Below are 9,845 nucleotides of genomic sequence, written 5' to 3' on the forward strand. Positions count from 1 at the left end.
GCCGATGCGAGGCGGGTCCGGGAGGCGGGGGAGCCTGCGGCCTTTCTGCTCCTCGCTTCCCCTCCCGCGTCGCGTAGTTCGTTCCGTCCCGTAATGAGGGCTCTCTCCGTTTCCAGCCGCTCTTTGCAAACGGGCGGCCCCGCTGGGCCCGATGCCGAACGAGGATATCGATGTCAGCAATTTGGAAGCGCTGGAAAAATACCGCAGTTTCACTCGGTACTTCAAACTGGCGGAGAAGGAGAGCAGGAAGCCGCGGTGGTGGAAGACGTACCGGCAGTACACGAACCCCAAGCCAGGTAGTGTGGGAAGGGCCGGATCTCTCCCTGGCCCTGAGGTCAGAGCTGCTGGCTGATGTTGCAGTGGCTTTACTCTAAGGCTTGGTCTGTAAATAGCTGATGAAATGTTTTGGTATGACGTTGATCTTTCTGCAGAGCACAGACTTTTTCAGAAAAGTGATAGGATCAGAATGGTTTGGGTTGAAAAGGAACCTCACAGCCCCCCCCAGCTCCGTCCCTGCTGTGGGCTGGGTGCCTCCCATCAGCACCCACCCATGGCCTCGGATACCTCCAGGGATGGGGCACCCACAGCTCTGGGCAGTGCCACAGCCTCACTGTCCTGTAAAGAATTTCCTCCTCACATCTCATCTAAGTCTCCCTCTATTAAGAAATCACTCCCTCTTGTGCTGTCACTATTAGAGCACATAAAAAGTCTGACAACTGTTTACTAGGAGAGGGGACTGGCCAGGACCTTCCAAAAGATAGAATGGAGTAAAGTGGGGATTTCTTAAAGCACTTACAGTATTCAAGAAACACCTGAAAACAGACCTTTTAAACTACTTGCAGTTTGGTTTGTATGCTGAGCAGCCCCAGGGCCAAACTTGCTTGGCAGCTGGCAAACTTCTAGAGCTGAGAATGCAGCCAGCTTGGGGAGGAGGGAGCTGAAGTACGGAGGTGGTGAAATCAAGTAGCTGATGCTGGAGGTCTGCTTCTCTTTCCCACACTTTCTAACTCCATTACAGTTTTGTTTTTGGGAGGAGCGTTCAGGCTTTTCATGTGTGATTTTATTACCCCTCTCTAAAGAGCCAAAGACTGACATCAGCCTGCCACGTGATAAGGTGCTGTGGGTGAGAGAAGTCAAGGAAAGGAAAAGAATCCTGAAGCAGAACCACCAGAACATCGAGATGGAGAGAGCAGCACGGCTCCGGACTGGTGTGTGCCCCACCAGCCCCCATCCTGCCCTTTCCCTCTTCCCAGCACCTCTTGCATCGTTCGTCTCTCTCCACAGCACTAATCCCTCTCGATGAGGTCAGAGCAGAATGGGAGAAGACCAGCGGCCCTTTCCACAAGCAGCGCCTGGCCGAGCACTATGGGATATTTCGTGACTTGTTGCAGGGGGCCACCTTCACCCCCTGGGTTAGCTTGAAGGTGGGATACAACCAGGAAGATGAGCACCTGGTGCCAGTCTACTACGGGAACATGGTGACTCCATCAGAGGTGTGTGAGGACTTCCCATGGGAAGGCTCTGTTTTTTTTTGTCAGATTCCTCTGATTGGTGTTTGTTCTGGGAGCTTTCTGTTACAAAAGTATTTCCTCTGTGGTGAAAGAGATACGTTTCTTGGATGTGATAAGGACAGAAGTTTGCAACAGGATTGTTGCCTGTTGGCAGGCTCTTATCCCTCTTGGGGCTCTCTGGTTGGAACTGTCACTGTGTCATGACCGTGCCCATGACAAATTCACATTCTTTGCGTTACAGTTAGACCTGATCTCAATGGAAGTTGTTGTTCAAATGGTTTCTATTGTCTTTTATTTAGGCTTCCAATCCCCCTGAAGTGTCATATGAGGCAGATAAAGGCTCTCTCTGGACTTTGTTGCTCACAAATCCAGGTAAGTTCTTAGAAACATGTTTCATTCTGCTTTTGGTTTCCTTTTTCCTTTGGCTGCATCAGATACATACCTGCTAAGTAGGGACTATCCCCTAAGCTCCAGTTACAGAAAACAACTTCAAAGGCTGTATCTGGAAAGGGAACTACAGTTTCTCTACTTTGAGGGCAGCTGTGTATTCTAAAAGTGTTTCTGTCACCTGTGAGACAGAAAGTGGGTATTTGCAGAACTCTGAGTGTTTGTTTATACAACGGATTGCATACACAGGAGATTTTGTAGCATCCTAAAATCTAGCAGTAAAGAGATGGGGCAGTGATGTAACATGTATGTCAGAGTAGAGAGCGAGTAGTTTGCTGACTCCAGTCACTTGTTTACCTCCAAGCTCTTCTCTTGCTTGGCAATGCACGCTGTTCACCCTGGGAAGCCAAGGCACAGTGAGGTGAAGCAGCTGACCCAATGCCATCTTGAAGTGACATCTGTAAAGTTCCTTGCGCCTCGTTTTGAGCTCAGTCCTATAACAAATTATTTTTCTGCTATGAAAAGAAGACTGGGGGGTTTTGAGCTGCCCCCACCCTTGGAGTAGGTTCTGGTCATTCTTATTTTGTGGTTGAGGCAAGCATTGAGTTGCTACTAAGGCCTGTTTCTCCTTTGTGTGCATTTACAGATGGACATTTAAGAGACACTGATTCGGAGTACCTCCACTGGCTGGTGTGAGTATTGCACATGATTGCTGCGGGGTGCAGGATGGCAGTAAGCTTTTGTTAAGGCAGTTCCATTGCTTTCCCTGCTTTTTTTGCCATTAGCTTCTTTACCCCCGTGGTTTTGGTCCTGCTGAAGATACAGTAGTTCCAAATGTTGCTCACTGAATTTGGTTGTTCTTCCAGTGAAATCAACTTCTACTGTTTGTTGACATGTCAGACAACACATAAGTCAAATCTAAGTGTAGTTCAGAGTGACCCACAGTCCTGTATGGAGCTATTGATCACAACGGAAGGAAATGTTTATTTATAATTTCTATATATAAATGGATATATATATAACGGATATTTATTATTTATATATATAAATGAATTTATTTGTGTTCAGGACAAACATTCCAGGCAATGATATCAAGTCGGGCAAGGAGATATGCCATTACTTGCCCCCCTTCCCTGCCATGGGAACTGGCTACCATCGCTTCATCTTCCTGCTCTTCAAGCAAGACCGCCCCATAGATTTCAGCGAGGATGTCCGGCCAATGCCATGGTAAGGCTTTCTCTAGGCACTTTCGTGCTTCCTTTGGCTTAGCAGCTGTTGTTTCCTATTACAACAGGCTTTGTACTGCTGTAGGAGAGTAATTCTTTCCAGTTAGTGGAGATGTTCTGGGCTGCTTTGAGTTGATGTGTTGCCTGAAGCCAGGACTCCAGTCATGCACTGTGGAGTTCTGTTAGTGTGAAACAGGCTGTTACTAGAGAAAAGCTGTGTACAGAGCTGGAGAAGCTGGGAGGTGTTCTTTTGGTTCCTTTTGCACTTCTCTGCCATAGACTGGCATGATGTGAGGAAGCTGTTGCTTAGCCAGGTGCTGTAGGAAAAAAGGTTCACCTCAGTTCTTGTGCTTGTGTCTTGTTTCCAGCTACAGCCTCAAGATGCGAACCTTTAGCACGTTTGACTTCTACAGAAAGCATGAGGATGACATGACCCCAGCAGGGCTGGCGTTTTTCCAGTGCCAGTGGGACAGCTCTGTTACTTGGATCTTCCACCAGCTACTCAGTAAGAAATGCAGCGTGGGCCCATTTGTGGGTTGGGATGTGCCCCTGTGTGCCACACACAGCCTCAGTGAGTGAGCTGTGGCTGTAAGCTCTTGCTTGGTCCTGGCTGTCGTTGAGGCACTTGTCTAAGATCTCTCACTGCACAGACCTGGTGCTTACAGACCTGTCTTCCACCAGACTGACAGCAGTCTGAGGGAACAACCTCTAAAAGGCCATTTTGAATCAGCTTTTTAAAATAACATCAAGAAGAGCCTCACCAGAGTGCCTGTGGGGGGAGGATGGGGTTTGGACCTGAGCAGTCTTGTTGAAGTTCTCCATTGTCCCTTTGCAGATATGAGAGAGCCTGTGTTTGAATTCGTGCGGCCGCCTGTTTACCATCCTCCACAGTTAAAATTCCCACGCCAACAGCCTCTGAGATACCTGGACAGATACCGAGACAGCGAGGAGCCCACCTATGGCATTTACTAGGGCCCTGGTGTCTGTTGCAGTGCAGGTCCAGCAGATGGGGCTGCCGGCTTCCCTGACTTCACCCTGCCAGCTGGGCAATCGGGAGCGTTCTGCGCCTCTAGAAGGAGAGAGGACAAAATCTCAGCCTCTTGGCTCTGAGTTCCATTTTGCTGGTTCTGCTGGAAAGCATGCAGCTGAGGGCAACAGGCATTCATGTTGGCAGCGGTATGGGGAAGAAGACTATTTCAGAGGACGTTCGTGGATGAAAACTAATCCACGTCCAGGCTGAAATCCTGCTACTGGTTCTGTAGCAGAGCTGATGAGTAGTGGCAGCAGGACAGAGTCCACCAGAGATGCCCTGCCTTGCTTCTCTGGAAGAATCACCATTCTCCTTTCACCTGCCTTTGAAACAAACAAACCAGGCCAATCTGTGTCTCCTTCCCTTTTCTGTACTGCAGTTCAGGGCTGTGCCAGCTATCATTTCTGCAATCCTTTTAAAGAGATGAATCAAATCAAATACACTCTGAGTGATGTTGGTGATGCTAGCTTGTCTTTATTGGGAGGAGCTTGGTATATCAGCCAGATGGTACAGAGCTGGGGGAGCTCAGTGGAGAAGCACAGCTCTGATCTGGATCTCCTTCCCCTCTTGGGCATTGTAAAAAGGGAAGAGCACAACTGCACAAGTGATGAAGATGTACAAGGTCAGCATTTGTGAAGCTGGGTTCTCCTATCAGCTGCTGAAGCACGGGAACATCAGTCTTCCCCTTGCTCCCTGCACATCCTGTGCCTGATGTGCACGAATGGATCACACACAGAGCTGGCAGGGCTGGAGCAGATATTGGCACTGCTGCAGCCTGTGCTTTCTGCTCTGCTTTGCAGTGACCTCAGTGCAATCCCTCACTTTCATGTTCTAAATAACTCCCCAGACACTTCCTAAGATCCTCCAGCCAGCAGAGAAGCTTGCATGGAAGTGCCCACCTCCTGCCATTGCTCAGCACCATTACTTGCAGGGTGTTCTGCTGCTGTCCCGAGGGGTGTTCCAGCCTGATTCCAGCAGGGATGAATTAGCTGTTGGGGTGACTGCAATGGGAGTGCTGGTGTCATGCAGTTCCAGCAGAAAATGCCATGTTCTGCTCCTCTCTGAGCTTTTAATATTTGATCAGAGCTTGCAGATTCAGCCAAAATAAACATTTTGGTGGCTGAAGCTATGCTGTGACATGCAGCAAATTGTGACAGAGCTCATGTCACCTCACTAGGATGGTGTCCAACCTTGTCCCATGGTACATGAAGGTGCCTTCCTGTGAGCCCTGGCTGCAGCAGGTGAGCACAAAGCCACAGCACGTGAGGAGGTTGCAGAACTGTTGCAGCTTAACTCCAGCCTGCAAATATCTTGCAACCCAGTAATGAGTGTGCAGCGATAAGGGGTCTGCAAGGGTAAGCAGATAAGGCGTGCACTGAGAGGTTGAGAGCCTTAGCCTCTGCAAAAGGACTGTGTGAAAACAAGGTGGAGGGGTTTAGTGCAGCGCAGTGCAGTCCCTCCAGGCTGCAGGCTCCAGCTGCTGACTGAGGGCTGATTGCCCAGATGCCTGTTTTCTTGTGTTTCAATGCACAGTTTTGCTGATGTGTACTGAAACCTGGCAAAGAGCAGACTGAGAATGCCCACCTTGCTCTGCAAGCAGCAGTGCCTGAGCACATGAGAGCAGCATGAGCTGCACAAAATGGAAAGATGCGAGGTTGGGCTGGCTGTTGACTGTGTTACAGCCCTTGTCACTGCAGGGAGAGGGGACAAACAGTTGCTCTGAGCACACCACTCTGCCAGAAGCTCTGGGAGAGGTGAGGATGCTCCCTCAAGGAGCAATGACAAACAAACAAACAAACAGAAAGCGATACGGAATGACACAGAACAGTGCATCCATGGAAATGCATTCGCAGTCACATGCCTTGCTCTGAGCCTTGTTAGCCTGTTGCATCGTGCTGTCAGCGCAGCACTTCCTGCCACCCTGCTGTGCCTGGGCAGCAGCTGCACCCACTGGGTGTCGCTTTAAGGGTACTCCTGGCTCAGAGCCCTGACCCGCCTCTGCTCAGCGTCACGCATCTCTTCCTGCTCTGCAGGCCGCTTCCCACCTTCCTGCTCATTTCCCCATCCCCAGCTCAGCATGGCCTCTCCCATCTCGCAGAAGCTGGAGGACAAACTGCAATGCTCCATTTGCCTGGAGCTCTTCAGGGTGCCCGTCACCTTACCCTGCGGGCACAACTTCTGCGAGCGCTGCATCGACAACCACAGGAACAGACAGGAGCAGACGGCCAACGGGGCCGGGGGGGGCTACACGTGTCCCGAGTGCCGCTACATCTGCGAGAGGCACCTGGAGCTGAAGAAGAACGTGACGCTGAGCGACGTGGTGGAGCTGGCACGGGCGGGCAGGGGGCGGGTGGAGGGCTGTGAGGTGAGGCACGTTGGGCTGTGCCCGCTGCATGGGCGCCCGCTGGAGCTGTACTGCGAGGATGAGCAGCGCTGCATCTGCTGCGTCTGCAGCATGCGGCAGTGCCAGCGGCACCGCAAGGCTCTGTTCGAAGAGGAGCACGCCAAGAAGCAGGTGGGGAACGTGGGGGGGTGGGTGAGTTGCCCGCGGGAAGGTGGAGGCTCTGCGTGCTGAGCTGCGTGGCTGCGGGGCGTGGAGGCTCCCCGAAAAGCAGTACAGGGGGAATCCCGCTGCGTCACGGCTCTGAGTCCTCTGGTTTAGAGGAAAGGGCCGTAAAGGTATAAAGCAGCAAAGGGATGCAGCCTCTCCGCTCCCAGCCTGGTTCTAGAGGCTGCAGCACGAGGTGCCTACCTCTGCAGGCTCTGCTGGAAAGGTCCCTGGAAGAAGCCCAGAGAGAAACAGAGAGGATGGAGCAGGCGCTGCGGGAGCTGGAGGAACGGACACAGAGCATCAAGGTGAGGCCACAGCCACTTCAGGGCTGGGCTGGGTGTGAGCACTCCGGACCTCACGGCCTTCCCTTCTTGCAGGACTCCTCCGAGAGGCTCCGAGCTGTGATCCTGAGCAAATTCACCCATCTGGAAGAAGCGCTGGCCAAGTTCCGGGAGCAGATGGTGGCCAAGGTGGAGCAGGAGGAGCTGGTGGCTCTGGGACACATAGAAAAGGACTGGAACATGTTGAAGGATCATCTGGAGGCCCTTGGGCAGCACCGGGACCGGGCACAGTGCCTGCTGAACTGCACTGACCACCAGGCCTTTCTCGAGGTACCATCGGTACACCCCAAATCCCAGCCGTAAGGATGGCAAATGGGCATTTTGGGGCTGCCTATGCAGGTTTTGGAGCTGTCACGCCTCCCCAGATATCCGTGTGTCCATCTGCAGGAGTTCCCGCAGCTCCTGACCCCGCAGAGCATAGAGGTGCCACCGTTGGTAGAGTTTAACGTGGCTGTTGTGGTGGAACCCATGAGTGAGATCCTCTCTGCTGCCTCCAGGCTGCTGCTGGAGGAGCTGCCCGCCTCACTGGGCCCCACTGCCCCTGAAGCCCCCGACCCCATTGCCCCAGGTGAGCTTCAAGTGCCCTAAAAGGCTCCACCTCATCCTGGCTGCTGTCACCGTGCTGGGATAGATGGGATGGGGACAGGTATTGGGGTACAGGAGGGTGGCTCCTGCATGTCCCCTCCTTGCTGCTCACTCCCAAGCGTGCACCCAATGGTTTCCCTTCACCTCTGCCCTCAGCAGTTGGGTGACATCATCCTCCACGCCTGTCCCTGTCACCCACAGGCCTGGGGCAGCCTGAGGAGACGGTGGTGAAGTTGGTGTCTACCCCTGTCCCCACGTGCCAGCTGCGTGCCGAGCTGCTGAAGGGTGAGGAGTTGGAGGGAAGGGGGAGAGGGGGATGCTGCAGGGCTAGGGCAGCGCTGTGGGGCTGGGGAGGGGCTCCTTAGTAGGGGCAGCAGCACCAGGGATGGTTTCCCCACAGTGTCTGGCATAGGGTCAGCCCCCGCAGATCGTGCCCTAAATCTCACCCCATCTCCACCCTTCCCAAGGCCCCAGATTTGGATGTGACATTTTCCCAGGGCAGGCAGTGCCAGCACCCAGAGGGATGTGCAGGGCTGATCCAGAGCCCACCCTGCACTCAGCCCCCAATGCCCCTTCCCATTCTTTAGGGACCATTTCCTAAATGCTCCCTTTCCCATATCCTTTTACAAGGGACTTTGTAATATTTAGGGTGCTTCGGTCAGGTCACTTTTCCCAGCAAGGCAATCAGTGCATACAGGACCTATAAGGATTTCTTCCACCGAGACCTATGAGCTGTTCTCAGTGTTATTAATAGAAAAAAACAACATCGTTTATTAGCAGCAGACATGAGCCCAGAATAGCCAGTGGGACCAGGTTGCTCTGGGATGATTAAATCCCACAGTCCCATATTCCTTCTTCAAACCCATCTGTTTTGGGGACAAGCGTGCTGCTGCCGGGGGGCTGCCACAAACCTTCGGGATGGGATGAAGCATCCCCATGTCACTGCTGTCCCCAGATCACCGAAACCTCACCTTCGATCCCGACACGGCCAACAAGTACCTGGAGCTGTCGTGGGGTCAGCGCAGAGCCAAGCACGGCCCCAGTGCTGCTGTTGGTTGGCAGGAACGCAGCCGCCGCTTTGAGCCCTGGCAGGTGCTGTGTGTGCAGAGCTACGAGCAGGGCCGCCACTACTGGGAGGTGACCATCTCCAGCCACTCCGTCGTGCTGGGGGTGACGTACAGTGAGATTCCCCGGCACAAAGTGATGGGCTGCAAGTTCAACATCGGGTTGGACAACGGCTCGTGGGGGCTGCAGGTACGGGAGGACAGCTACCTCGCCCGGCACAATGGGGAGGCGGAGAAAATCCAGCTGCGGCTCTACACCGAGCTGGGGATCTGCCTGGATTATGACCAAGGGCTGCTCTCCTTCTACGGCCTCGGGGAAAGGGTGCAGCTCATCCACTCCTTCCACGCTTTCTTCACGAAGCCGCTGTTCCCGGTGTTCTGGCTGTGCGAGGGCCGCACCGTTACGTTGTGCCATAGGGACTGCGGGGAGCCTGAAGGAGAGCTGGGGCAGTGACAGGTCGGGTAGGGAAAAAGACACACAGGGAATGGTGATGCTCCTGCAGCGGGGATGAAGACCCCAGTCGTTGTGTGTGTGGTGTGCGCTCCCACGCAGATGGGATGCAGAGATGTAATTCCTTTTGCCCTGGGGAGAACTGAGGTTTGAGGAGCCCAGGAAAAGGTGTGGGGGCTGCAGGCAGGTCCTGTGCTCCCAGCCATCCCCGTCCCCTCACACTGCTTTTGGAGGTGGCAGAGCCGCCTCTTGGGGTGCCACGTTTCTCGCTGCAAGAAGCTGCTTTCTCCAATAAAGTTCTGATTTCCTGCTGGTGTGACCTCAGTGCCGGTGGGGCTGAGCCGGGTGCCCCTGTTCCTGCATCCCTGCATGTCCAGCAGCAGAAATAGCCAGGGATTTGTTTACAGCAGTGCAGAGAAAAGGAAATGTGATTTCCTATGTCTCTGCCCCAAGGTTGATCTGACCCAGAATAAAACTTCGAAGCTTTGAAGCTTCTCATCCCTGGGAATGAGGAATAAGGGGGTGAAATTGGGCACTGGGCTCAAAGGTGCTGGCGTTGTTCAGGAGGGAGAATCAGGTCCGCTTGTTCCCTTTGGGGAAAAAAAGGCTTAGAAGGAGAAAGCTCCTTTTTGGTGGACAGATGGGTTCATCCCAAGGATGGATGGGGTGGATGTACGGGGCGCTTTTGGGCCGCGGGGG

At 53.3% G+C, this 9,845-nt stretch overlaps 2 protein-coding genes across 2 annotated transcripts; both read left to right on the forward strand.

Annotated features, from left to right (window-relative positions):
• Positions 1 to 101: 101 nt before the first annotated feature.
• Positions 102 to 4,615, forward strand: MRPL38 (mitochondrial ribosomal protein L38). The gene is made up of 8 exons (XM_010721378.2): positions 102 to 296; positions 1,080 to 1,208; positions 1,285 to 1,493; positions 1,811 to 1,883; positions 2,545 to 2,590; positions 2,967 to 3,125; positions 3,493 to 3,629; positions 3,960 to 4,615. Exons 1-8 carry the CDS (start codon positions 152 to 154, stop codon positions 4,094 to 4,096), a joined length of 1,035 nt encoding a protein of 344 aa, XP_010719680.1. The 5' UTR covers positions 102 to 151; the 3' UTR covers positions 4,097 to 4,615.
• A 1,463-nt stretch (positions 4,616 to 6,078) lies between these two features.
• TRIM65 (tripartite motif containing 65) lies at positions 6,079 to 9,486 on the forward strand. Its single transcript, XM_010721379.3, has 6 exons — positions 6,079 to 6,669; positions 6,915 to 7,010; positions 7,083 to 7,316; positions 7,434 to 7,614; positions 7,833 to 7,916; positions 8,587 to 9,486. The coding sequence occupies exons 1-6, from the start codon at positions 6,232 to 6,234 to the stop codon at positions 9,147 to 9,149; spliced, it is 1,596 nt and encodes a 531-aa protein (XP_010719681.1). The 5' UTR covers positions 6,079 to 6,231; the 3' UTR covers positions 9,150 to 9,486.
• Positions 9,487 to 9,845: the final 359 nt, after the last annotated feature.

Source organism: Meleagris gallopavo, chromosome 20 (assembly GCF_000146605.3).
Source record: "Meleagris gallopavo isolate NT-WF06-2002-E0010 breed Aviagen turkey brand Nicholas breeding stock chromosome 20, Turkey_5.1, whole genome shotgun sequence".
Classification (NCBI taxonomy): domain Eukaryota; kingdom Metazoa; phylum Chordata; class Aves; order Galliformes; family Phasianidae; genus Meleagris; species Meleagris gallopavo.

Excerpts from the sequence above, each read along its gene's own strand:
- MRPL38 (XM_010721378.2), top strand. The coding sequence starts at position 152 with ATGCCGAACGAGGATATCGATGTCAGCAATTTGGAAGCGCTGGAAAAA. Across the intron at positions 1,494-1,810 it reads ACATGGTGACTCCATCAGAG|GCTTCCAATCCCCCTGAAGT; the intron begins GTGTGTGAGGAC and ends TCTTTTATTTAG. Across the intron at positions 3,126-3,492 it reads GATGTCCGGCCAATGCCATG|CTACAGCCTCAAGATGCGAA; the intron begins GTAAGGCTTTCT and ends TCTTGTTTCCAG.
- TRIM65 (XM_010721379.3), top strand. The coding sequence starts at position 6,232 with ATGGCCTCTCCCATCTCGCAGAAGCTGGAGGACAAACTGCAATGCTCC. Across the intron at positions 7,011-7,082 it reads AACGGACACAGAGCATCAAG|GACTCCTCCGAGAGGCTCCG; the intron begins GTGAGGCCACAG and ends CCCTTCTTGCAG. Across the intron at positions 7,615-7,832 it reads CCCCGACCCCATTGCCCCAG|GCCTGGGGCAGCCTGAGGAG; the intron begins GTGAGCTTCAAG and ends TGTCACCCACAG.